This window comes from Mustela lutreola, chromosome 17 (assembly GCF_030435805.1).
Source record: "Mustela lutreola isolate mMusLut2 chromosome 17, mMusLut2.pri, whole genome shotgun sequence".
Classification (NCBI taxonomy): domain Eukaryota; kingdom Metazoa; phylum Chordata; class Mammalia; order Carnivora; family Mustelidae; genus Mustela; species Mustela lutreola.
Window position 1 is genome coordinate 11,581,223 of NC_081306.1, and position 27,442 is coordinate 11,608,664.

Sequence of the window (27,442 nt, forward strand, 5' to 3'; positions counted from 1 at the left end):
ACAACTTTAGTCCTTTCTGACAACCGTATGAGGGAGACACTAATTTTATGTCCAAGGGAAGATGCCATGACCTCTCCAGTTCTGAGGAGACAGTGGGGGCCGTGGAGGTGAGATGACATATCTTGGCTTGTCCCAGAGGAGTCCTCAAGGCAGAGAAGGCCCCAGGCATTCTCTCCAGCCAGACATCTGCATCCACCACTGGGGAGCTGGTGAATGATCTTCTGACCCTGGCTGGAGAGGTGTGAATTTCTTGGCCATTCAGTGATCTCTTTGCTTGATACTTTTATTGATGTGTCGTCAGGAGCACTGTTTCTTCCCCTGCCTGCACTCAGCTGAATCCATCTAGACACCTGGCCCTGGGCCAGGGAATACACAGAAGGATTCGACAAGGAGTTGGAGGAGAAGGTAGGGAGAGGGGGGTAGGAAAGCAGAAGAAGAAAGAAAATTTTAATATGTGAATTTCTACACAAAGGTCCCTCGGAAAACTTGATTTCCTGGGGGAATCAATGGAACCGGCATTGAGGACCTAAGCTCTATTGCTAACTGGTCCCATGACCTTATCAACCCATGATTCTTAGCCAGATAGTCAATGACATTTCAGGCGGAAGGCACTCTTCACGTGGGACTCCTTCTGCGCTGCAGGTTTTGGCATCCCTGGACTTTGCCTGCTGAGTGTGGGTACTGATCTTAATTTAAATTTTTGGTATTTTGTTTATTATGGATTTGTGTGTGTGTGTTTTAGTATTTTAAAATTTTTTAAAAAGATTTATTTACTTTATTTTAAAGATTGACAGAGTGCATGTGGGTAGGATGAGGTGCAGAGGGAGAGAGAGAATCTTAAGCAGACTCCCTGGTGAGTGCAGAACCTGATGCGGGGCTCCATCCTATGACCTGAGATCATGACTAGAGCCAAAATCACGAGTCAGACACTTAACCAACTGAGCCACCCAGGCGCCCCTATTTTGGTATTCTAAATATTGCATTAATATATTCTTTGTCGTGGTTACTGGAGATTTTGGTGACCTGGCTGTCCTTGTCCTCCTCATCCTAGTCCCTGTTCTGGCTCAGCCAGGCACCCCAGGGACTGCATCAGCCAAGAACCGCTGCTCCCATCCATTTCCACCTGTATTCTAGAAGCTTCCATGGCCCTGACTGGAGCCCCTGAGGCCTGAGTTGGCCCTGGCTGGTCCAGTGGTCACACACCCATGTCTCCTTTGCCTCAGGAGCTCCCATGTGTTCTGCTGAGACAAAAGTGATCCTGGAAATCAACCCTTGCTAGGCCCATCAGAGTTCTCAGAGGCTGAAAATTAAGACACGGAGGCCCTAAAAAGTTGGTTTTTGGGGGTTTTGCTTTGTTTTTGTTTGTTTGTTTTTGCTGTGAAAGAGAGAAGGCAAGAGGGTCAGTGCTCAGAGAAGACCGTCTGCTCTTCTTTGCTCCTACCGTTTTGGTCCTTCTGGATAACCGTAAATCTTTGTCACTGTTTCTCAAGCAAGTGATGTGTGACAAGGGGTCTTACTGGAACTAGGAGGATCTGTTTACAGGAAGGATACGCTATGCTAATCTGTCCTCCTAAACATAGAAGAGTTGGGTTTTTGGGTGATAAGATCATGGGAAGGAGATGGAGTGGACTTGCTTGGCTCATCCAAAACAGAGGGGGAGAGAGAAAGACAGACAGACAGAGAAGGAGGGAATATTCTAACAACTTTCTTGTTTCCAAACCCTTGTGAGATTGGGTTGAGCTTCAGGCCAGTTTGGGGTTGAATAGTATCCCCCTCCCCCTCCAAAATGTCTTGTTTAGTGGGGTTGGAAAGAGGATTTTTGCAGATGTACTTAGTGAGATGAGATCATATTCACTAGGGGGAGCATAAATCCAATGACAGCTGTCCTGGGAGACGTGGAGAAGACGTCTAGATGTACAGGAAAGAAGCCATGGGATGAGAGAAGCAGAGATTGGAACAAGTGAGCCGCAAGCCAAGGAGCACCACAGACCGCCCGCAGCCACTGGGAGCGGGAAGAGGTAAGGAAGGATTCTCCTCGAGAGCTTCCGGAGGGAGCAGGGCCCAGATTCCGGACTTCCGGCCTCCGGAACTAAGAGAATCAATTTGGGTGGTTTCATGCTGTTTGAGGGAATTTGACAGAGCGCTCATGCAATGGCCCAGGGCTCCAGAAGCCTCCTCTGCCCTTCCAGTAATTGCCCATTTAGTGCTGCCATCAGCTGCGGTGGGTTTTTCTACCTTTGAAACTGGTTCTCGGTGGGATATAAAAACGGGACAGAAGAACCGGCCGTCCTCAGGGGTGGCTCTACACTCTTGGTGTTGCTACCGTCACGTGAGGCTCTAAGAAATGACCCATGCCAGAGCTCCGCACTCCCAGGATCGAATTTCTAGCAGGTGCTGTCTGGACCTTGTTCTTGCTCCCTTCTTTGGATGCTTTGCGTTGGGCATTTGGCTTTCTGTGGTAGGGGTGTTCTCGAGATAGAGTTCACGCTGCATTACAAGTCCCCCATCGAGTCATGCAACCGTGTCGACAAGCCATCCTAGAAGAGTTTGGTCCCTCGAGGAGATGCCCGGTACCTGAGTGCCGCCCTCCCGCACCGTGCCTGGCACCTGGCGAGTGATCGCTGGGACAGCGGCGTCCGGAGGATCTGCTGGCCCCTTACGCCCGCCCTGCCATCAGAAGAGGAATGGACCGAGCGCTCCCACGCTTCGCATCTCCCGCCCCACAGCATCTGCATGGCGAGGCTGGCATTCTTGGCCTCATTTTGCAAACAAGGAACGTAAGGCTCAGAGAAATTAAGTTGCCACACGAAGGCCACCTGTCTGGCCAGCATGGATTCAAAGCCAGGTCCTGGACTCTAAAGTAGGGGTTCTCGGGGCACGCAGGGGGCTCAGGCATTAAGTGTCTGCCTTCGGCTCAGGTTGTGATCCCAGGGTTCTGGAATGGAGCCCCGCATCAGGCTCCCTGCTCAGCGGGGAGCCTGCTCCTCCCTCCCCCTCTGTCACTCCCCCTGCTTGTGCTCTCTCTCTCTGTCAAATGTATAAATAAAATCTTTAAACAAATAAAAATATAAGGTAAGGGCCCTTAGGTGGCATTTTTGCACCGGTCTGCCAGAGTGTATTTGGCAACACCTGGGGACATCTTTGGTTGTCACAGCTGTGGGGCAGGGGTTGCTACGGGCATCTCGTGAGTAGAGGCCAGGGGTGCTGCTGCCGAGTACCTTACAGCACACAGAACAGAGCCCCCACCAGCCCCAACAAAGAATGGCCCAGCCCTACATGTTCTAGTGAGAAGGCATTAGAACAGTGCTCGGTTCCATAATGCACGAGAGAGAGAGAGAGAGAGAGAGAAAGATATTGAGTGTGCATAAGTGGGGTGGGGGGAGGGGCAGTGGGAGAGAGAAAATCCTGAGCAGACTCCCTGAGCGTGGAGCCCCACACGGGGCTCGATCTCACGACCCTGCAGTCATGGCCTGAGCTGAAACCGAGTCAGGCGCTTAACTGACTGAGCCACCCAGGCGCCTCTGGACCTACAACCCCTTCGATTATGCTTCCCACCTAGTCATAGCTACTACTTGCTGGTACCACTAGCGCCAAGCCCCATCTTCCCACTGACTTGGGAGTGGCTGGATCAGGGAATCATTTTGTCTTGTCACGTGCCCGGCACCTAACCCAGGCAGGCAGGGGAGAAGCAGCAGGTAGAGGGAGAAACAGCCTCCTTGCCTAGTAGGGAGCCCAATGTGGGATTCGATCCCAGGACCCTGAGATCATGACGTGAGCCAAAGGCAGATGTTTAACTGACAGAATCACCCAGGTGTTCCCTAAAGCAAGATTCTTGACACAGGGTTGTTTTCTGCACCCAATACACCTTCCATTAGCACCTTCCAGACCCTCATTCCTAACCCAGCCTGGAGAGCAGGGAAAGCTCTCTTGGGAAAAGAGGCCAAATAAATTCAGATCCGAAGCAGTGGGTAGACACTCTGTGTATGTGTGTGTGTGTGTGTGTGTGTGTGTGTGTGTGTGTGTGTGTATCTGACTTTATTCCATATACTTGAAGCAAAACCATATTTTCCAACCCTACCAATACCTACCAAAGCAGATAGAGCAATATCTTAAACAAGATGTAAAAGAGATTTCATAAAAAATTTTTGAACATGCCACTTTTCACTAAATATTTGTGGGTTTAGAAAAGATAATTAGGATCCATAAAAAGGAACTTAGGTCAAAAGGTAATAGGTTTGCTACTATCAGGTTAAAATGAATTAGTGTATAAACATAAGAGGGCACAAGTTTGTTTAGTTAACGACAAGGACAACAGTAACAATTTCTTAAGCACTTACTTAATTTCTTAAGCACTTAAAGGATGGGAACTGTGTCTAGCACCGTACATGTTTTTCCTCTCAGTCAATTCCATAATGACCCTATGAAGTAGATACCATTATTGTCCCAGCTGACAGGTGAGGAAACTGAATTTGGTGGAGTAAGATGCTTCCGGTCATTTCATTCATTAGTAATCGAGAGATCTAGTTTGGACTCCAAAGTCAGAGCTTGTAACCCCCATACTCTACCCACCCCCAAACAGAATAGTAATAGTAATAATCATTAATACTTCCTGGACTCTTCATTTTTGGACCAGATGTGAAGCTAAGCCCATGGCTTGCCATGTTCAATGTATCACAATGAGATTTATACCCAATGAGTTAAGGGCTGTGACTAGTACTACGCTATTTTCAGAGGCCAGGAAATGGAAAGTCAGATAAGGTGACTTTCCCAAGGTCAAGGAGGGGACCAGAATGAAGACTTGAAGCCAGGTCTACCTGACAGGGAGCAAGAATGGGGCTGTGCTAGGAGCAGAGATGAACTCAGCCTTCCAGACCTAAGGGGCACAGACCGGGCTGGCTGGGGGGCTCTGGGCGCCTCCTTAACTTAGGCTGGAGTCCCCCATGCTTACCTGGGATGGCAACCAAGTTCTGTAGCTCCTGCTTCAGGTCCATAATGTCATTGCAGAGCTGGATGTCGTCCATCCTGGGGAGACAGGACACCATCCCACAGCAGGTTACGTTGACAGAATGTTCTTATGACCCTGAGCATCACCCAGTTTAAACAAAGTGTTTGGGGAGGGTGTTGTCCTTTGTAAAGGCCTCACACGCTCTTCCTACAAGTTCCCCCTCAAAAGAAGAAAAACAGAGGTGCCTGGCTAGCACAGCGGGAAGAGCATGGGACCCTCGACCTCACTGTTGTGAGTCCGAGCCCCATGTGAGGTGTAGAAATTACTTAAATAAATAACAACTTAAAAAGAAGAAAAACAGGGACGCCTGGGTGGCTCAGTTGGTTAAGCAGCTGCCTTCGGCTCAGGTCATGATCCCAGCGTCCTGGGATCGAGTCCCACATCGGGCTCCTTGCTCCGCAGGGAGCCTGCTTCTCCCTCTAACTTTGCCTTCCACTCTGTCTGCCTGTGCTCGCTCTCGCTCGCTCTCTCTCTGACAAATAAATAAATAAAATCTTTAAAAAAAAAAAAAAAAGAAGAAGAAGAAAAACAGAAAGTGCGTGTTACCCTGCTACTGAGAAATGATCAATCACTATTAATGACCCCTTGATGGAATTGCTTTAGGTCCTCACATCCTTACTTCTTTGCTGCTGGCCCAGTGTTTTCCATTAGCAGCTATGCTAAAAATTTCAGACATTGTAGAAATTCACAATGTAGAGAAAACTCTTCCTCAGTCCTTTAGAAAAAAAAAATGTCAACACCTTGGTTTATATTCCTCCAGATTTTTTAAATGTTCATGTTTATACTATAAGTTATGACATCATTACTATCATACAAAAATGTTTTGCAATTTTTTTAACTTAATGATCTATCTTGGGCGTTTCTCCACGTCGGTATGTGCATACCTCCTTGTTTTTAATGGCTGTGTAGTATTCCATTATCGTGATACACGGTGATTTATTTTACCATTCTCCTAGGCGCAGACATCTGGGATGTTTCTAGGATAAATTCCTAGAAACACATCAATCCCTAGAAAAATTAATTCCTAGAAATGCAATCACTGGGTCAAGGGACACGAACACTTGCATTTTACCTTTCGTTTTTATTTTTTTTAAAGATTTATTTATTTATTCGAGAGAGAGAGTGTGGGTGCATGCACGCTCACAGGGCAGAGGGGTAGAGGGAACAAGAGAGACCATTTCCAGCAGACTCCAAGCTGAGCGAGGAGCCCAATGCGGGGCTCGGTCCCAGGACCCCGAGATCATGACCTGAGCCAAAACCAAGGATCAGCTGCTCAACCGACTGAGCCACCCGGGTGCCGCAACACTTGCATTTTAATTAGGAACTTGCAAATTGCCCTCCAGATGCGTCATATTCCCACCAGGAAAGGAGGCTCACTCCTATAATCTCTGCTATCGGGCTACCCAGACAGTCTTGCAACATGCTTTATAGTTGTTTTGTTTTGTTTTGTTTTTTCCCCAGGGGAAAGCGTGAACACAGTCCCCCACTACCACACGTTATGCACTCGAGTTTCCCACATTTGGGGAAATCGCAGGGGTCAGCATATCCAGAGTGCAATGGGTAACCCTTGCCCTGGGAAAAACATCTTCGTGATCACAGTAACTCTCCTGCCAGGTAAGTACTGCTTCACAGTTTTGTAACTGTTGTGCACGGTATGTATACCACAAATCTGGAATTTCACCAAGTGTATTTTTCAAGGCTGCTTTAATTATCCCCTTATCTTGACTACTTAGGTGGGGTTTTCAGGTTGTTTTTTTTTTTTTTTAAAGATTTTATTTATTTGACAGAGAGAGATCACAAGTAGGCAGAGGCAAAAAGAGAGAGAGGAAGGGAAGCAGGCTCCCTGCCAAGCAGAGAGCCCGATGCGGGGCTCGATCCCAGGACCCTGAGATCATGACCTGAGCCGAAAGCAGAGGCTTAGGTTGGGTTTTTGGGGGCTGCCATTTGAGCCACTGTTGACTACACATGGATTCATACAAGGCTTTTTCTTCACGTTGGATTATTCGGAGTGGGGGCCGTGGATTCTCAGAAGTGGCGCCACTGCATACGACGGGCTTGACACAGCTGTGGCTGTTAAGATGTATTTTCAGATCGCTGCCCCGTGGGGCGTGGAGGGTATTTGCCTTCATTGTGCACGTCTTTATGGAACATTTCCTGTGCCTGCCATGGGCAGTCATGGGCTCCAAGCCTCCGAGGCTCCTCTGCCCTTGGGAGCTGAAATTTAGGTGGGGTGACAGAGCGTGAACACAAATACAACAGAACGTCACATGCTCTAAAGAAGAGTCAAGTGAGGGGCTGGGGGCACGGAGGGGCCAGGACAAGGACTAGAAATCAACACCTCTGAGCCTGCTGATTTCCTACCTCCTTCCACGGATCTGTTGCCCGCATTCCACAGACCAGCATGGGGCCCCCTTCCCTTTGCTGGCCGAGGAGTGCCCATTATTACTCCTTCTGATCCTAGCTCCCAGCTTTTGGGACAAGCCGCAGAATCATCTCCCTGTTGCCAGAGCCCCCCAAGCGTTTGTCAGGCCCTGCCCTGAAATGTCCTAGCAGGTGGCAGCTGCCTCGAGTGAGCTTGGGGGCTTGCCAGTAGGGCACAGCCTGTTCCCATGGGCTCTCGTCGGCGATCGTTCAACTGGAGGGCCTCCAGAATCCTTTGCCACATCGACTGCTGAGATCAGCCTCCATCCGTGGCTCTAATGAGGATGATTTTGGTCTCCAGGGATATTTGGCGACGTCTGGAGACACATTGGTTGTGACAGCTGGGGCTGGTGTGTGGGGATCGTTGCTGGCATCTACGGGGTAGAGTCCAGGGATGCTGCTAAATGTCCCACAGCACGCAGGATGGCACCTCAGTGGAGAATGATCTGGTCTGAATGTCAGTCATTCTCTCGCTGAAAAATCATGGGTTATGACTTCAGAATTGAGACAGGTACCTGGTTGATCATTTTCAAGAGATGAAAGAAGGAAAGGCAATGAAAGGGACAAAAGAGAGACAGACTGTGGTCAGAAGCAAGAGCCCTGGTACCCAAGAGCTCTCCTTCAAAGGGGTCAATGCACCAGCAGCTGAACTTCTCTGAGCCTTACTTTCCTCCTTTTTAAGATGGGAATAATAGGGGTGCCTGGGTGGCTCAGTGGGTTAAGCCTCTGCCTTCGGCTCAGGTCATGATCCCAGGGTCCTGGTAACGAGCCCCGCATCAGGCTCTCTGCTCAGCGGGGAGTCTGCTTCTCCCTCTCTCTCTGCCTGCCTCTCTGCCTACTTGTGATCTCTGTCAAATAGATAAATTAAAAAAAAATATTTCAGATGGGCATAATAACAGTCTTGCTGCCCATGTCAAGGGCTGAGCACGTGCCTGGGACAGGTAAAGTGCTCGGTAATTTGTGTCTAGTACAACTACTCGCTATGACAAAGAAGCAGGGAGAGAAAGAAAATAACGCTGGGGAAATAGGTGATAAATGGAACATGTTCAATATTAAAAATAATCATCCTTATTGGGTATTTTCCTCTATATCAAAGTTTTGAAATAAATTCTTATGTAATCGTAGAGGACACACCTGCTCTCTGCAGAGGTTTTAGAAAACACCAATGGGTATGAAGAAGGAAACTAAAATGACGCATGACCTTGACCTCCCCTGCACCCAGGGGCCACTCTTCCACTCCAAGTATTTCCGTGTAGCTCGTGCCAGCTCATGCTCAGTTGAGTTTCCTTTCTGTAACTCAAGTATGGCGGGCTTGCCCTGGGAGGCCTTCTCACTCACTCTCTGCCCATCTCAAAGCTGCAGTCAGCATGATTTTGAGTTCTCCCAAACACACTCAAATTCACCACCATTAACAGGTGAGGAATTCTTCAGAAGCTCTCAGGGGAGTCACAACACAGCTCCTCATAAAAATCTCTATTCGATCCTGCTCTTATCCTCAAAAACAAAAAGTCACCATGTACCGAACATTTACCATGGGCTAGGCAGTGTCTCAGCACGTTCTACCCATAAACTCATCTATATCGTCACGGGCGTCCTATGGGAGAGCTGTTTTTATCTCCATTTTATAGACGAGGAAATGGAAATGAAGCAACGTGCCCAAAGCCATAACAAAACACCATAGATTGTGTGGCTTAAACCATGAACGTTAATTTCTCACAGTTCTGAAGGGCTAAGAAGTCCAAGATCAAGATATCAGCCAAGTTTGGCTCCTGGTGAGAGCCTCCTTCCTGGTTTGGAGATGGCCACCTTCTTGCTAAATCTTCATGGTGAAGAAAGAGATCCTCTCTCTGGGGTCCCTTGTGTCACTATGGGCCATAATCCCATTCATGGGGCCTCCACTCTCATGACCTAAGCTCCTCCCATAGGCTCCACCTCCAAGTACGATCACATTGGAAACCAAGGCTTCACCATAGGAATCGAGGAGGGAGAATTCAGTCCTCGGCAAGAGTGATGGCAATCCCGTCTGCCTTCGCCAGACATCCACTTTTCCCGGCTCCCTTGCAGCTAGAGGTAGCAATGAGACCCACTTCCGGCCAATGAGATAGAAGAGGAAGTCTGCTTGGGGGCACTCCTGGGAAGGATGATCAGAGACCCGAGTGCTACCCAGCTCCTCGTCCTGATGCTTCTGCAGTCACTGTGGCGAGAGTGACAAGGGGAAGGGAGCTAAGAGGTACCTTGCTGACGCTCAGATCACCCGCATCCAGACTTCTTGGTAAGGCAATGTTAAATGTCCTTATGATTTAAGGAGAGTGACCAGCTGTCTTGGTTGGCCTGAAAACTGTCCCAGCTTCAGCACTGAAATTCCCATGTCCTGGGAAACTGCTCTGTCCCAGGCAAACAGGGACAGTTGGCCATCCTAGATTTAAGACATTAGGTTTTTAAAAATTGGGGGGAGGGGAGGGGCAGAGAGAGAATCTGAAGCAGGTTCCATGCCCAGCTCATAGCCCAACATGGGACTTGATCTCACCACCCTGAGATCATGATCTGAGCTGAAATCAGGAGTCGCATGCTTAACCGACTGAGCCACCCAGGAGCTTTAAGATTTAAGACACTATTAAGAGAATGTTTTGTTACTTAGAGTTGAAGACATTTTCACTGATACATGTGCATGGGTATGTGTGCTTTGACTAAAACAAATATATGTACTGCTCAATGCAAGCATGAATGGAATTTCAGTCCTATTAAATTATATTGTTACGAAAGCATTTCAGTAGTTCATGCAAAGCACTTTTGAAGCTTGGCTGGACCTTTCGAGTAAGGCATGTTAGTCCAGTTCTCTGCAGGAAGAGAGCTAAGTCCTGGAAACCAAACTCTACTGTTGCCAGCTTGTTCCAGAGAGAGAGAGAGAGAGATGTCATCTCCAAGAACCTGATGAACGCAGCAGGGAAAAGAAGCCAACTTGTGCTATTCTCCATCCCAGCCTTTCATGCTGGGACAATGGAGGAAATCGGTCATTTTACCAGCTCTGGGCTGGAGAGGTGATCAAGCTCTGTCAGAATAATAATGCACCTACTTTACAAAATACCTTTGAAAATAACATGGTCTAGAGCCTAGTGGAAATACAGCAGAGACCGCCATGTGAAGGTCAAAATAGACTGATGGAGGAGAAGCCCGACTTTTAAAAAATCATATTTATCTGGCTCCTTCTTTTTTTTTTTTTAAGAAATTTTTTAAAAAAGATTTTATTTATTTATTTGAGAGAGAATGAGTGAGAGAGAGCATGAGAGAGGAGAAGGTCAGAGGGAGAAGCAGACTCCCCAAGGAGCTGGGAGTCCAATGTGGGACTCCATCCTGGAAGTCCAGGATCATGACCTGAGCCACCCAGGTGCCCTATCTGGCTCTTTTATAAAATGTGGATGTTTGGCATTCTGGGGATGGCAGGAACACTCATCCAGAGATGAGTCTAGCGTTTGGAGCCTGGACCCCAGCCTACGTCCCACCACAAACCTCTCCCAAAAGGAAAATTCTGTTTTTCTATACACTCTACACATCTGACATCAAATGTTGCATTTTTCTGCACCGAGCAACTCTGCAGTTCTTGACGGATGTCCAACTGAAGGCAGGTGTCCTCCAGTTTGACTCAACTCTGATACTCGCTGCCTCGGGTTAGCAAGACCCCAAGACTACGGGCTCTGTCCCATAAGCCTACCCTTGCTTCAGATACTGATTGCCAGCCCCAATCACCTGTTCTTCTGACAAACTGGCCATAAACTGGGGTTCCTGTGATCCCCCTCCTCAGGTTCAGTACTTTGCTAGAACTGCTCGTGAAATTTGAGGAAACAGTTATTTACATTTGCTGATTTATTATAAACAATATCACAAAGGATACAGGTGAACAGCCTGAGGAGGAGGAAACACAGAGCAAGGTACGGGAAAGGGGCACAGGGCTGCAGTGCCCTTTCTTCTTATTATACCATAATAACTTCAGGCAGGCCATTCCTCCCCCCAGGAGCTCAGTTTCCTCATGTATAAAATGAGGTGACCCCTGGGGCCATATTCTACTAGCACCCAGAGCCAGCCAGACCTGAGTGCCCATCTCAGTTCCACCATTCACTGACTGTACCCTGTGGGCAGGTCCCTTCACTGCTCTGGGGCTCACTGCCCTCACTTGGAAACGGAATGACACCCTTGTGTTTGGGTTGCATGAACGTGAAGAAAGCTTAGGGCCTAGAGCAGGCAGCCCTGAGCTTTGCACACATCTAGTATGTGCACAGGAGAAGGCCACTTCTGTCAGCCCCTCCAGCCTTGGCTGTTGCCTCGCAGACACTCCTGAAAAATCTTTGCCAACATTCCTGCGTCAGAGAAAGAGCCTCACCTTTGTGAGCTATTTCCATGTCCTCAAACCGAATGGCTTGGAGATGACGAATGTGGGCATCTGTTTAGTGTTCTTGGATTAATGAGCTCAGATGCTGTCCCCAGAGGGAGAAGAAGCACTGAGACATCTCCAGGGAGCCCGTGGGCTCAGCTGCCTTTCCACATCCTGGCAGGGATCAAGGACCCAGACAGGTGCCTGCCACGGGCTTAGGTGACACATCTATGAGAGGGACATCTTTGTGAGGCATGACTGAGAAGTAAGCTGCCTGTTTGCTCCCTGAGGCAAGTTCAAGGTCTGGGTGTTAAGTGGCTTCTCCTTCAGTTGTAACCCTAACCCTACCCTTGTTTCTAGATGCGACCCTCTGTTCCCAAAAGAATGTCACCTCCCTGGAGCGCAGATGACTCTTCTGTCCCCTTTTCTAGACCAGCTCCTTTTTGAGTCAAAGGAAATTACTAACACTGAAAAAACTCCTCACACTGAACCGTGGGGGTCTGTACCCTTTTCTGTGTGCATGTTGCATGTCAATTAACAATTGACCTGAAAAAATTATCAGCAATATTGGTGAAGGCCTGGAAGGGTATTTCTGATCTTTTGTTACCGTATAAATACTCCCTTTAAAAAAAAAAATTTTTTTTTTTTAAATTTTATCACAGAGACTGCAGAAGCAGGGGAAGCTGGAGAGGGAAAAGCAGGCTCCCTGCTGAGCAGGGAGCCCAAGGAGGGACTTGATCCTGGCACTCTGGAATCATGACCTGAGCTGACGGCACTTACCCAACCGAGCCACCCCAGCGCCTTGGCCTAAACATTTTCCACAAAACATCTCAATTAACTCTTACCACGACCCTCCTAGGTGGGTACTATTATTATCACCCCTCCCATGATGTCAGGAACTTGTTCAAGGTCACGGAGTAGGTGACAGGGACTTGAACGTAGGCAGTCTGGTCTCTGCAGTGGGGAATATGCAGGTTCCAAGCCATACGGTGGGAGGAGTTCAGGGAAGACAGAGATCAGAGTAGTTGCGGGGGAGCAATTTTCTTAGCTCGAGGGCCACTTACAGGAGCACAACCTGGATGGTCAGGAAGAAGGGTGGGTGCCAGGTACTCATGGAAAGAGGGAAGCTCACTCAAATACTGATTCGAGAAAAGGGCGTGGTGTCCCCGAGGATGTGGCCGTGAAGCATCCACCAGCACAGGACATCTTGGTGGGTCTGGGTTACAAAGGACGACCATGGGAGTCATCTTAGGTTCTAGAGTGACAGCATGGCCCGGCAATGGGTCTGTGCAAGCCAGTCTGGCAGATGTGGGGACCCGTATGTACACAGCGAGAAGAAAGAGCACCCTCACTCTAAACTTTCTGTTCAAAGTACTCAGGAGACTTCGTAGAGGACAGGTTTGTTCATGAATCTTGAGCAGCGTGGACAAGCTATGGCCCACAGCCCAAACCCAGCCCACCGTCTGCTTTGGTACATTGCATGAGGTAAGAAGGGGTTTTTTATTGTTGTTGTTCTGTTTCTGGGTTTTTTGCTTTTTTTTTTTTTTTTTTTTTTGCGAGAGAGAGCATGCACATATGCGGTGGGGAGGCGGGCAAAGGGAGAGGGAGACTCTCAAGCAGACTCCACACTCAGCGCGGAGGCCCGCAGGGGGCTCCATCTCACGACCCTGAGATCACCACCTAAGCCAAAACCAAGAGTCAGACACTTAACGTGACTGAGCCTTCCAGCCGGCCCTTGGTAAGAATGGTTTTTACATTTTTAAATAGCAAAATATCAGAAGAAGAATAAAATTTCCGGACACATGAAAATTACATGAAATTCAAAGTTCAGTGCCTATAAATAATGTTTTACTGGAACTCAGTGATGCCCATTCGTTCACATGCTGTCACTGGTGGCTCTCGCTTTACAGCAGAGGTCATCGGAATAGAGACTGTACTGTGGCCTGCTGGACTCTCAGATTTTTACTGGCTGCTTCTTTGTAGAAATGTTTTGTTGTGTCCTGATCTTCAGAAAGAACCATGTGTTAATCAGAGACTAATCAAGTTGCGGGGGCTGGAAGAGCTCTCAGCTTATATGAATGAAGAAGCCCAGAGAGGGAATATTGATCCTGGATGCATTGATTTGCAGATTTATCTAATAAATCAGTCATCCAGAAAATACTTACTAAGAGCCTACTGTGTGCTGGGCTTCCTGACTCAGTTCTCACTTGCACCAGCCACTGAGGACCCAGGCCAGCCACCAAGGCCACGCAGCAAGCCAGTGGGGTTCTCCTGGGTCCTGCTGCTTTTCACTAACGGTCCAGCCCACTCTCTGCTCCAGGCTCCTATGGGGTATTGGGCTGTGCCCAAAGCATAGAAGGTTTGCCAACAGATTGCCTGCAGGCACCAGCTACCGTAATCTGGCAGTTTTTGCAACCATATTTGTCCTTCTGTGTGTCCTCTGTCTCTCTAAAGGAGACACAAAGTTCTGAGATTTCATTCCTTATTTGCTATGTTTGTTCCCCAATCTCCTACCAAGATAGAGCCTAGACTGAGACGTATGTTCTCCCTTGGACGGCTTAGCAAACTAGGAAGAGGAGAGGGGTTCTGGCCCGGGGTTTCTCTAATGCTAGCCCTGAGTCCCTTGGCTGAGTGGTTCACCAAGAATCAAAGATGTGGATAGGGCGCCTGGGTGGCTCAGTTGGTTAAGCATCTGCCTTCAGCTCAGGGCATGATCTTGGGGTCCTGGGATGGAGCCCCGCGCTGGGCTCCCTGCTCAGCGGGGAGTCTGCTTCTCTCTCTCCCTCTGCCTCTCCCTCCTGCTCATGCACTCTCTCTCTCTCTCTCAAATAAATACAATCTTTAAAAAAAGAATTAAAGATGTGGATAAAGATTCAGGCTCAAACAATGAGGATGGGAGGGGAAAAGAGAAGAGGAGGGAAGAGAGAAAAAGAATCACCATAAATGCCCAGTAACAGCACGTGGTTCCATGTATAATTTTCCACCTCTGCAAGGAAGAACTCAACAACCATTACAAAGCTATGGCCAGCCAACCCGCAAGCTTTTCTCAAGAGGACCTCTCAAGACAATACAGCCAACAGAGAATTGATGAGGGAAGATGCTAAGGGATTAGGGTTGCCAGATTTAGCAAACAAAAAACAAAAACCAAGGCACCCAATTGTATTGGATTTTCCGATAAATACCGGATAATTTTTAGTATGAGAATGGCTCAGGCAATATTTGTTTGGAACATACCTGCTCTAAAAACAGAATCTGTGGTTTATCTGAAATTCAGATCTAACATGGCATCCCGTGTTTTCTCTGGCAATTCTATGAGAAGAGGGAGGCCAGAGTTTCAGCAAGAGGTTCACTTCCAAGCCCAGGGGCGGCGGTGGGGGGGGGGGGGTCGTTTTGGGCCGAGGGAAATGGGAAGTGTCCTGAAGGCCTCAGTAGTTAGAGTAATTGCTGCCTCTTCTAGACTCATCTCTCCCCATGGCCACTGGAGAGCCCTCTGTTGACGGGTTTCTTGCAGTGTGGGAGCCTGAGAAGACAGGGACGAAAAGCCTCAAGAAGAAATAGCAAATACGATATGTTAATTTAAAAAATGAAAAATTATTTTAAAAAAAACACGAAATAGCAAATACAGCCCATGGGCTAATGGGTGGAGAAAATTGGGGACAATTGGAAAACTGCGTCAAGGGCTTTGAAAACAATTAAACTCTTGAGCCCACTGATTCCATTTATAAGGTTTCATCCTAAAGAATTCATTTGTTTGTTTGTTTGTTTGTTTGTTTTTAAGATTTTATTCATTTATTTGACAGAGAGAGAGAGATCACAAGTAGGCAGAGAAGCTGGCAGAGAGGGGGAAGCAGGTTCTCCGCTGAGCAGAGAGCCTGATGCAGGGCTCAATCCCAGGACTCTGGGATCATGACCTGAGCTGAAGGCAGAGGCTTAACCCACTGAGCCACCCAGGCACCCCTAAAGAGGTCGTTTAAAGGGTACCATGAAAACTTAGCAGTGATTATGTGCAGGACAGCCTTATTTGCAATCACAAAAAACAAAAAGCAACCTAACTATCCACCGATAATAGCAGACTGCTGACTTACATATGGGATGTATTTATGATGGAATTCATAACACAGGCATTAAAAATGGCGCTCAGGAGAGATGTGATTGATATCAGAGAATAAACCATATAAAAATGGTTCACAAAGGTTAGGATCCAATTTTGCACAAGACCGATGCATAAATTCCATTCAAAATGTTACGATGATGATTTTGAAGGAAACTTTATTTCTTTCATTTGCTTCTCTTTATTTTAATTATTTTTTTCACCATATGCATGTATTATCTGAAGCCACTGTGATTGGAAAAGACGCTCGGTATGGTATCTTGATGACTTCTAAAGTGTTTTGTGTTTTGCGGGGTCAGGGTGGCCCAGTTGGTTAAGCAGCCGACTCTTGATTCTGGCTCAGGTCATGATCTCAGGGTCGTGGGATCGAGCCCTGCATGGGGCTCCGTGCTCAGTGTGGAGTCAGCTTGAGATTCTCTCTTTCTCTCTCTGTCCCTCCTGCTGTGCTCTCTCTCTCTCTCAAATAAGTAGATAAAAAATTTTTTTAAGACATTTTGTTTTTGTTTTAAAATTACCACGGAACACCACTTTCTGCAGAGCCAAACCCTGCCAGCCTTGGGTCACTGTAACCATAACAGAAACCCCTCCATGGCCTTTTATCTCTTTGGCCTCCTCTGTAGCCAGGGAGAGCCCATTTGGGGCTAGCAGCCCACCTGCAGGTCTGTGCGAATCCTGACCGGCAGTCTTCAAGCCCATTCTCCCTTCAATCTTGCCGGGATCAGAGCACCTTCAACTCAGACTAATTTTTAAGCAGCCCCCAAGACAGCCTTGCCAATGCCTCCGGGCTTGGTCAGGTGCTCTTACACTCTCATTGCCAAGACCCCATGTCCTACCACTGTCCATCCACCTCCCCTCCCCCCACCCCCGATAATCACCTGGGCACTTGTATTTCTCCCTAAATCGCCCATGTGCACCCTTTAAAGCACTCTGCCTCCTCCCTCCATGCTTCTCAAACGTCACCTGTGCCTGACACATGGCAGTCAGCCTGTGATCAAGAAAAGTAGGCGGGCAGGCGGGCCCAGAGTACACACAGTCCTGGAATTTTATTAAAATGAGACCTCAAGACAGCGAGTGCAGGTGGAAAATTTTCCAAATCGCATGATAGAGACCTCAGGAGGGCAACAGCATTTATCAAAGGGGGTGAGTCACACCTCCCTGCCCCCCGCCGAGAAATCCAATTACATATCCTGCTTTGCATTTGGGTATCAATATTCTATTCTTGACCCCCCTCTGGGTGGCGCTGGGGCCCTCCTGCGCAGTCCTTTCTCGGCTATCTGCTGAGGTCCCACCCGTGCACCAGCTCCTCTGCCAAACCTACTAGCACGTCTAGTACTAACAGCCCCTAGCCTTCACCTGAGCACGGACCCCGGTCTGGAACTGGACCCGCACTGTCTCATTTAATCTATAGGGCAGGTATTATCATTCTTAACTTTATAGAAGGCTCAGAGAGGTTGAGTAAATTGTCCAATATCACACAGCTGACAAAGGACGAAGGCAAGATTTGCAAGGAGGCAGTCTCATTGTCTGACTCCGGAGCCCTGACAAATGTCACTGCAACACACTGACTAGAAGTGCTCCACAGACACGCCAGCTTGTCCCGTTCTGCCCCAGGACCCCCGACCTTTGTCCCATCCCTGCCATTAGGAGCCTCTTCAAATGCCTTCAACAAGGGTCAGCTCCTAGATGTAGGGAGGCCACATTCACATATCTTTTATACACTGTATTGTTAATAATTGTTCTGTTTTATTGTTAGCTACTGTTAATCTCTTACCGTGCCTAATTTATAAATGAACCTTTCTCATAGGAATGTATGTCTTAAGAAAAAGCATGGTATACATGTAGAGTTTGGTGGTCTGTGTAGTTTCAGGCCTCCACTTGTGGGTCTGGGAAGTATCCCAGTGGAACTATCATAAAATATATTTGGTCTTTGTCCTTAGCGACTAGCACAGAGCTCTTAAAACCCTGGGCGGAATTTCCCAAGGGAAAGGAGTGTCTTTTGTCATTCCTAATGATCCCCTTGAGAACAAAACGCCCGAGTTCCTGCCAATGAGGTGATCAGAGTGGAACTACACGTTAGTGTCATGTAGGGGCTGGTCTACCAGAAAGACCAAACCTGTGATTAGAAGGTGGGAGTTTTCAGTCCCTCCTTCCCTCCCCAGCCTCGGAAGAGAGAGAGGAAAGAAATGCAGACTGAGTTATAAAAACGCTTGAACAGTGAGATTCAAGGAGTTTCTGGCTTGGTGGACGCACATGGGCTGGGCAGGCTAGTGTGCCTGGAAAGGGTATGGAAGCTCGGCATCACCCCACCATCCCTGTCTTGTGCCCCACGCCTCTCTTCCATTTGGCTGTTCCCGAGTTGTAGCCTTCAAAATACACCAGTCAACACAAGCAAAAATGCTTTCCTAAATTTTCTGAGCCAATTTAGCGAATTATCCAATCTAGGGTGAGGGATGTGGGAACCCCAAAATTGTAGTTGGCTGGACAGAAGTGTAGGTATGCCCGGTAGTTGTGACCAGCATCTGAAGTGAGTGCAGTCTTGGCAGGGAATGAGCCCTTTAACTTGTGGGATCCGACCCTAACTCCAGGTAGGTGGTGTCAAAATTGAATTAAATGGTTGGATATTCCGCTGGGGTCAGAGAATCAGAAAGTTGGTATGGAAGAAGGATGTGTATTTGCTCAAAAACATCAAACACTAAACCAAAGAGTTACAGAGAAGGTAAGCAAATTTCGCAAGATCACAGAGCAGGTGACTGGCTCCCCTGGGATATCAGCTCTTACCCAAACAAAGTTCTTGACCTTCAATCGCTCCAGGAGGCTTCCTCTAGCTGTTGCTGACTACGTCACATTCCCCAGCAGCACTTGGTCCTACAGCCAAGATCTCAACCCAGGTACCATCTCTAAGTCTGGTGCTGGTTCAGCCCCAACACTGAACCCCTGACCACGCTGTGTTTCTCATTCACCGTGCCAACGCAGCAAGAGGAGAGGTCCTCTCCAAGTTTCTCAAGATGGCTCAATGTGACAAAGGAAAAACCAGACAGAGAGATGGCAGACGACAGATGGCTGGAGGACTGACTCCTCCAGGCAGTTAATGATGCCCTGGGCAAGTCTCCCTGAATTTAATCCGAGATCATCACAGCCTGAGACATATCCTCTCTAAATTGTCCTAGCAGCAGGTGGAATTTCCCCCCAGAATCCGAAAGGCCAGTCCTAGCGCGTCTAAGAGGTAGCACCAGCACCTGGAGACAAGGAGCAACAGCGGATAATCACCCTCTGCCGGGGGAAGGCGGGTGCAGAGGTCCCTTTTCATAACCTGGTCCAGCTCACCAAGCTCTATCTGGGGAAACCTCACGGGAAGCCAAAATGTTAGCTTATTCAGGCATTTTCTAAAGTGCTGCTTTCAAAGTGAAATTCAGATCTCATTTTATAATTGCACTATTTCTGTCCCCGGCCAAACTCAAGGTCCTCGACTCCCTCCTGGGGTCACAGAAGGCATGGATAAGCTTTCTCATGACTACATCGAAAATGCTTACAGGAGCTGGGCTCTATACTAGTTTTTTATGCACATTCATTCATTTATTCTTCATTCCAAAGGGTGTGAATTATATTTGTACCGGTTTTACAGATGAGGGACTCAAAGCTTAAAGTTTCCGCAGTCCGTCCATGGTAAGGCTGGGAGTGACTCCCTGCACCACCGGCTCCAGAATCCACATTGATCCTATTCTATTCTGATCCCCCAAATCCCTCTGCAGTTTGGTGAAGAAGCTCAGAAATTCCCCCTCTGCTAGCTCTCAGCTCGCTCACTTGATCTCTTGAAAAAATTAAAAAAAAAAAAGGAGACTGTGTCTTGGTTTTTCGAGGGCAAACACAGGTAGGCCATGGAGCAAGTTGAAAGTGACTGTCGCTGAATGATTATATATTCGGGTTCTGGTGATAAGCTTTTAGAAAGCTAATTGTTGTGAGTTTCTCGATAAATACGGCACCAGGTTCAATTAAAGGCCTAATCAGTGTATTTTGATAACGGACACGAGGATGAAGACAACAGATGGCTTTGGGATTTTCATGAGCCACGAGAGACCACAAACATACATTTCATTCTGATTCTGATCACGGTTAGAAGCAACTGGAAAGAGAGGTACCTACTGCCGTTCCAGGAGCCATGCTAACGCTGGGCAGATTTTACACTTTCAGACTGAGGCCAATTCTCATCAAGAAAAAATTAGGAAAAGAAAATAAGATGAGTCTCTTCTGGAAAGGCTCTGGATGTGTGTCAGTCAGGGCTCCTTCGGGAAAGCAGAACCACCATGAATTATGGGGCAAGGGATACACGGTAGGAACTGGACTTCTTACCATCGTGGGAGGAGTTGGGGACATGCAGGTCTGGGAGGGGTGGCGGAAGACCAGAGGAGTCACCAGCCTTATGAGAAGCCAGGTACATACAGCCATCAAGGTGGGGCTGTAGAGGGAAGGCAGGTGGAGGGGTCTTTGGGAGGCTGTTGTTTTGGCTTCCAAGGGTCTAAAACATGGAGGACTGCTGTTAGTCAGCAGGGCCAGCCCTGGGGATGACAAGCTGGCTGGGAAGTCGGCGAAAGTCAGGAGGAGCCGGAACCTCCATGCCTTCTCTATCTGATTGCCTCCTCATCCAAACATGGCGGCCCTCAGTGAATCAACACTGCACTTCCTGTCTGCCTCTCGGATCTCCCACCTTTAACCCGGAAACAGACAAGGAATGGGATTCTGGGGTTCCTCACTGAGCTATGGTTTCGACAGACCCTCCCAGCATGGGCTAGAAGGAACAGAAATCGTCTCAAGCTCATCTGATGAAAGATAGTTTAACCAAAAAAAAAATGGGGAGAAATGTTATCATTTTGACAGCTGGTGCCCAGATTTATCTTGGGGAAGAAAGAGTTTTTGCTCAGAATCTTAACTTGACAAACAGCTGGGGTAATGTGTCCAAGAGCCTAGGTGTCTTTTGGCACAATGGCTTTTTGGAAGCAGGTGAAGTTTCTCTGCGTGAGACTGAAAGGAAGGGTGCACCTGGGTGGATCAGTCAATTGAGCATCTGACTCTTGGTTTTGGCCCAGGTCCTTGATATCAGGCTCTATGCTCGGCATGGAGTCAGCTTGAGATTCTCTCTCTCCCTCTGTCCCTCCCTGAAACATATCTTTAAAAAAAAAAAAAAAAAAAAAAGGGCACCTGCGTGGCTCAGTGGGTTAAAGCCTCTGCCTTCAGCTCAGGTCATAGTCCCTGGGTCCTGGGATCAAGCCCCATATCGGGCTCTCTGCTCAGCGGGGAGCCTGCTTCCTCCTTTCTCTCTGCCTGCTTCTCTGCCTACTTGTGATCTCTGTCTGACAAATAAATAAATAAAATCTTTAAAAAAAAAAAAAAAGACAGGAAGGGGAAGTTGTCTTCCTGGGAACGGAGAGGTCTGAGCTAGGTGGATGAGCCAGGGCCCTGGAAGTAGAGAAGGGCCAGGAAAAAGCAATCGCTTGGTACAAGATGCCTAAAAGGAGCCCATTAGCTGAGAATGTCAAGCTGGGTTTTTAAATAGCTGTGAAGGGCTCAGTGCAAGCCCTTTCTGGATGTTTAGTTAGACAACTCCTCGAATGACCTGTGGAAGTAGCATAGGGCTTTGTCCTGTTCTGTTGTTATGGAAACTGGTGAAGCATCCAAGTCACCTACCCACGCGGATGGGGTTCCAGGATGCAGGGAACCAAGCCTGGGGGCAGAGAAAAGCTGAGCAGGGAAACCCTGAAATTCACTAACAGCACAGTGGAAGATTTGGGGTTTCCCCAGGCTGCGGCCACACAAGTGTGAGGCCTTTCTCCAAGGGTCCGAACAGCAGACACCCAGGGGGTAAGAAGATACAACATCCTATAGAAAGGCCCAGTTCAGCTGAGCTGCTTGGGGACTGGAATGGGAATGTCATAGCCGAGATCGTTCTCTGCTTTCCGAGACGACAGTGTCTCTTGTTTGCTACCCTGAGGCAGCTGTGCTATCCTCCTTCCTTCCCAAAGACAGGCTTTCTGTGCTCATCCACTGACTTCGGTTTGCAGGTCCCTCACCAAACTGGCCCAGTCTCCCTGTATCCCAAGGAGAGAGACTCTGAGTCAGTCTGGACCAGTCAGCTCTGGCCTGCAGAGGGGTGTAAGGAGAGGCAGAGACCTTAAGAATTGAGCAGAGTATCCTGGCACTCACTGTCCCTCCTCTCCATCACCCATCTGAAGCTTCCGTATCCTTCCCAGGAGTCATGCATTTTTTAATGTCCTCCCCCAGATGGCATTAAGACAGAGCTCTCATCTACACGGTTCATTCCCACGTTCCCAGGACCTGACCCATGGTAATAGCATAGATGCCGGCTGCATGAAGGAAGGAATAAATCAACACTTGAACATCCCCAGGTGTGGAAACTCAAGATCTCCCAAGTCTCCCACTTTTTACAGCTCCAAGTGTTTGGGGTGCCCTCTCTCAAGGCTGAGATGGTAACCTGATTCGCCAGCGGCATCTGTGTTTGGTCCCGGTTGCACAAAGAAGAAACAGACTCCCTCTTCTACCAGGCAGTCCTTCAGTTGTCTCGAGACACATCTCAAGTGCCCCTGAGCCTTCTCTCCAGTCTGAAATTCCTTGTCATGGAGGAGAGCTTCAGTCTACCTTCCAATCTCCCTCCCTTCTCCCGTGCCCCCTATTCAAGATAAATAACTGTACAACTAGTAACCAAGAGTGCGGGCCCAAAGTCTGCTCTTACAAAGGCATCTGTTCTTTTCCAAACTTGATTTCTTCCGGAAGCAAAGGGAAGTAACATTTCCTGAGTACTAACATTGTGGCAGGCACGGTCCGGGCACTTCATGTATAAATGACTTCCTCTACTCCCCATAACCACCCTGTGCAATGTTGGAGCCATTGCCGTTTGACACGTGAGACCGCTGGGGCTCAGAGAGGTTAAATATTTGACCAAGACTAAACAGCCTGTTAAATGGCAGATTTAGAGTTCCAACGTACGTATAATCTAACCTAGAGCAAGTATAGGTCTCTCCCTTGATCAGAAGGCCATGCTGTCCAAGATGAGGACACCCAGAAGTGACAACACAGGCTTTTTTCCCACTGGCAGAACCCCAACTAGGAGTGTCTTGGATTGACTTCATATAATTCAAAACACCTGAGGATTTTAAGGGATGGAGGAAAGAAAGACCCAGAGTGGGTCAGAATTCCAGAAGGAAAAAAAAAAATCCACGTATCTGATCATTCAATGAATAGTAGCCAATTAAATAAAGTGAAAGATGTGAATCAGGATATTTACATTTCTTGGAGGATGGGGGCCAGCAAAGCTCATGGACGGCACACCCTCTAAGCTGTTTGTACCTTCCGTCCTTCCTTTTCTCTGTGGGCATCCTGCCTGGGAAATATCAAGGGAAGGCTGGCTCTCATGCGAAGAGACAATGTGGAAATGAAGCCAGCCCAGTCCAGCGTTATCTGATTCCATACGCGCTAAGGAAAAGCTGAACCCTCCGCTGAGATCATCAAGTGATACTGCCGAGCCCTTCTCAAGTTCTGCTGCCATTCAAATCAGCACTGCTCCAGAAACACGCAGTGAGAGTGAGAAAACCCTTAATTGTCAGGCCGCCATGTGTGCATTACCAAGGCGCTCCCTCTCCCTCTCTCTGTCTCATAAGATGCCCCTTCTTTGGGAGATTTCAAAAAATAATGAGAATTTAGCATAAGATCAAGCAATGTACATTCTCCATGTAGAGAGTGCCTTCCCCTCTGCTCAGCTCAGCCACGGCCCTATCTGTCACCATCGTGGCCACGCTGAGACTCCAGCTCCATGCTGAGCCCCAGTGCCATTTGCTATCTGTCTCTCCTAATGTGGCCTGCTGGAGATAATGTCCCTCAGAGATATGATGGCCTAATCCCTGGAAGCTAGGAATATGGGGGACGTTGCGGGTAGAATTACATTAAGGATCTTGAGATGGAGAGATTTCCCTGGGTTATTTGGGTGGGTTCTAAATGTACTCACAAGCAGCCTCATAAGAGCGAGACAGAGTGAGATTTGGGTGGAGAAGAGGGAGGAGATGGGATGATGTCAACAGAGAGAGATTTAAAGATTCCCTTCTGCTGGCTTTGTCGGGGGCAGAAGGACCCACCGGCCAAGGACTGTGAGAAACGCAGCTCTAGAAACTGGAAAACACGAGGAAAAAGATTCTCCCCTGCAGCCTCCAGGAGAAGCGTCGTCCTGCAGACGCTTGATTTCAGCCCAGTGATGCCGATTTCAGACCTCTGGTCTCCAGAAGTGTAAGAGCATATATGTGCGTTATTTTAAGACACCAACTCTGTGGGACTTTGTTACAGCAGCCATGGGAAAAACTCATACACTTTGCAAAGTGTCTACACGGCAAGTTGTGTGTCATGCTGTCATTCCGCTGGAATGCTATGAACTGGATCCACCATCTGTCTAACCCTCGCAGGGCCAGGCCCCTCTCACTATCTGGACTTGCCAGCCCCAGGGGAGCCCTTGCAATGGGTCAGGCACTGGGAGAAGTGGGAAGATGAGCTCTTGTTCATCGATAATGTAAGTATTCACTGTGCACCTGCTCTGAGTTTGGGCACGTGCTGGGAGTGAAAACAGATCAGCCTCTGTTCTCAGCAAGGCCAGTGTCTGGGAGGAGAAGGACAGTGAGCACATACTCATGCCAATGCACGGAGGTCTAAGTGGGAGGGAAAGTCTTCTACGAAAAGGAAGGTGGTTGTGGGATAACACTGGACACAGACCGGGAAGTCCTGGGAAGGCTTTCCTTCTCTGGATCTGAGCTCTGGAGGGAGAGGGAAAGTCAACCAGGCAAAGAGGATGGTGGGAGAAGGGGTCCAGGCAGAGGGATGGAAAATGGCCTCAGTGGCAGGAAAGGGCGTGGAGTGTGCGTGGGGTGCAGATCAGGGGTAGGGGCTGGGGCGAAGGAACGATGAAGGTTGAACAGAAAGCAGAAGAGACAGGAATGGACCTGGCGGTATCAGGTAGGCTTGATCACACTAACACATTCTGGAACGTGTTTAAAACTGGGAGCATGGTCTGATTTACATTTCCAAAGGCTCCCTCTGGCTGTGGTACCCTGGTCCAGAGGGCAGCTGGGTAGAAGGCTGGGAGGTTCTTGAGATCAGGGACACAGGTGGGAATGTGCACTTGGGTGTTGGCCATGACGATGGAGGAGGAAAGTGGACAGTTTTTAAAACTACTTTAGGGGGTAAAATGGACTCAGTTTGGGAATGGATTGAATACGCAAGGCGGCAAATTAGAAGGAGTCAAGAATGATGTCTGACTTCAGCATTTGGCATTTCCGTGGTAGATGGTGGTGCCGGGCCACTTGCAGAGCTGCGCTTGGTGGGGGCAGGCCTGGGAGATGGCGCGGGGATCATGAGTTTGGACCTGGACATACTGGGTTCGATGTATCTGAGACATTGATGCAAAGATATCAAATATCATAAACTTGCTTCCGTTTCTTAGCATTTTTCATTTAAAAAGGGTCAGGTAGGGGTGCCTGGGTGGCTCGGTCACCGAGAGAGTGTGTCCGAGAGCGAGTCAGTCTGAGAGTTTCTTTAGGGCAGTACTAGATTGATGGAAATGTACAACAGTGCGGATGCTTTCCAATAGAACAGCCATTAGGCTTAGTCGATGAACGAGCCCTTGAAATGTAGTTGCACTAATGAAGAACTATACTTTTCATTTTATTTCCATGAATTTAAATTGAAATAGCCACATGGAGCTTGGGCTTGCCCAGTCATAACAGAGCCGCTCCAGGGTATCCCCAACGGAGAAACTACTGGTTGTGGAGTAAGTACATGCTCATTTTTACTAGGTAATTCCAGATTGTTCTACAAAGTGCTAGAGCCAATATCCCTTCATCTTAATGAGCCTTTGCCAACTTCCTAGGTCTTTGCTATCCAGAGAAAGCATCCAGATGGAAGTTTCTGAGAATAAACAGGGCTGTGGTAGTCAGGATTCTCCCATGGAACAGAAGCAATAGGAGATTTGATTGACTGATTGAGCGATTGATTATTTCATTATAAGGAAGGGGCTCACTTGATCATCAAGGCTGAGAAGTCCCAAGATCTATCGTCAGTCACCTGGAGAAGCGGGAGCACCGATGGTATAGCTCCCGGCCAAAAGCTGGCAGGCTCAAGCCCCAAGAAGAGTTGATTTTTCAGTTCAAGTCCACAGGGAGGAAAAGATCAATATCGTAGCAGAAAGCAGGCAAATTTCCCGCTTTCTCAGCCTTTTTGTTCTTTTCAGGCCTTCAGTGGGTTGCACGAGGCCACCAGCTCCGGGAAAGGAAATCTGCTTTACTCCGTCCACTGATCCAAATGTCTCGTCTCACCCAGAACTCCCCGCATGGACTCCCCAGAATAACGTAAAACCAAATGCCTGGCGACCCCACAGCCCGAGTCAAGCTGACACATAAACTTCACCATCACAAGAGCCTACTGTTGTGATCTCCCTCCCAGCTCACCAGCACACAGGACGCTCAGATCCTCGGAGGTAAGAGAACCAAGTCCTGGATGGTAAGACTGTCTTGAGTTCCCAGGGAGAAGAGTTTCCTTTCCTGAAGTGTGTTCTGACTGCAAAAGGCAACTTGGAACAGCAGATACTTGTCGAGTGGGGGACATAATCTTTCTCCATTTGATCAGCCCAGTTTCCCACGCCCATCCCTACCTCCTGGCATGCTTAGAACTTCAGGAGGATCTTTCCACTCAGAGGTCCAGCCTGCAATGTTCTCCATCCTCTCTCCTTCTCCCTCCAGTTCCCTACCCCTCCCTCTTTCCTTCCCCCCCACCCCGAACTCCTCAAATCTGTGCACATTTTGTCCAAAAAAAAAAAAAAAAAAAAAAAAGCTTTTCAGATCTTCTGCATTGAGAGCATCTCTTCCCACCTGATACCTACAGTGGCTCTGTCAACAGTGACCTGTTCTTAGAGGATGCTATTTAAAACCCAGAGTGCAACGGGTGTGAGGCAGAATTCCCGAACGTGGCTAAGATGTGTCAAGTTACATAAACGCACAGGCTTCGTTTTGCCCTTGGCTTGAAGCTCTTCCTAACGGACTTGAGAATCGCCAGCTCGTTGAAGACCAAAAAAACAAACAAACAAACAAACAAACAAAAAAACCAATGCAGGTGTATAAAACATTTTTAAAAATAACACGGGTGATAATAAAGTCAAGGCCCCGAGGGTGGAGCTGGTCTTACTGGTAGAGAGCCGCTCTCCAGCTTCCCGGGGAGAAGAGCTTGTTCTGGGTGTTCTCTGGGGATGACTCAGCACCCTGATCTCCTGTGATCTTTCAAAGCATGGCGTTAACAGTGAAAGGGAGGATTTGCTTATTTCCTCAGGAGGAAAAGCCACCTACTTTCAGACGCGTCCTCTCTTTTCATCTCCGGCTGTCTTGTTGCCAGAAAAGCGTAGATGCCCCACTGTACAGAGGGAGAAACTGAAGCTGAAACACAGCTAAAAATCTGCTCCAGGGCCACACGGTTGGTTACAAGTTGAAATTGGGGTTCAGGG

General features: G+C 48.2%; 1 protein-coding gene, 1 long non-coding RNA gene and 1 other non-coding gene across 3 annotated transcripts in view; 1 reads left to right on the forward strand and 2 right to left on the reverse strand.

Annotated features, from left to right (window-relative positions):
* Positions 1-27,442, reverse strand: part of BMERB1 (bMERB domain containing 1) — a 105,900-nt gene that overhangs the window by 6,686 nt on the left and 71,772 nt on the right. Inside the window, exon 3 of the mRNA XM_059154586.1 lies at positions 4,949-5,022. Within this exon, the coding sequence (XP_059010569.1) occupies positions 4,949-5,022 (74 nt within the window). The remainder of the gene's footprint in view (positions 1-4,948; positions 5,023-27,442) is intronic.
* Positions 6,464-6,627, reverse strand: LOC131820214 (U1 spliceosomal RNA). Its single transcript, XR_009349532.1, has one exon. It is a non-coding gene; the product is annotated as a U1 spliceosomal RNA (small nuclear RNA).
* On the forward strand, positions 6,488-26,732 carry LOC131819462 (uncharacterized). Its single transcript, XR_009349195.1, has 4 exons — positions 6,488-6,619; positions 12,455-12,651; positions 13,165-13,277; positions 26,180-26,732. It is a non-coding gene; the product is annotated as an uncharacterized LOC131819462 (long non-coding RNA).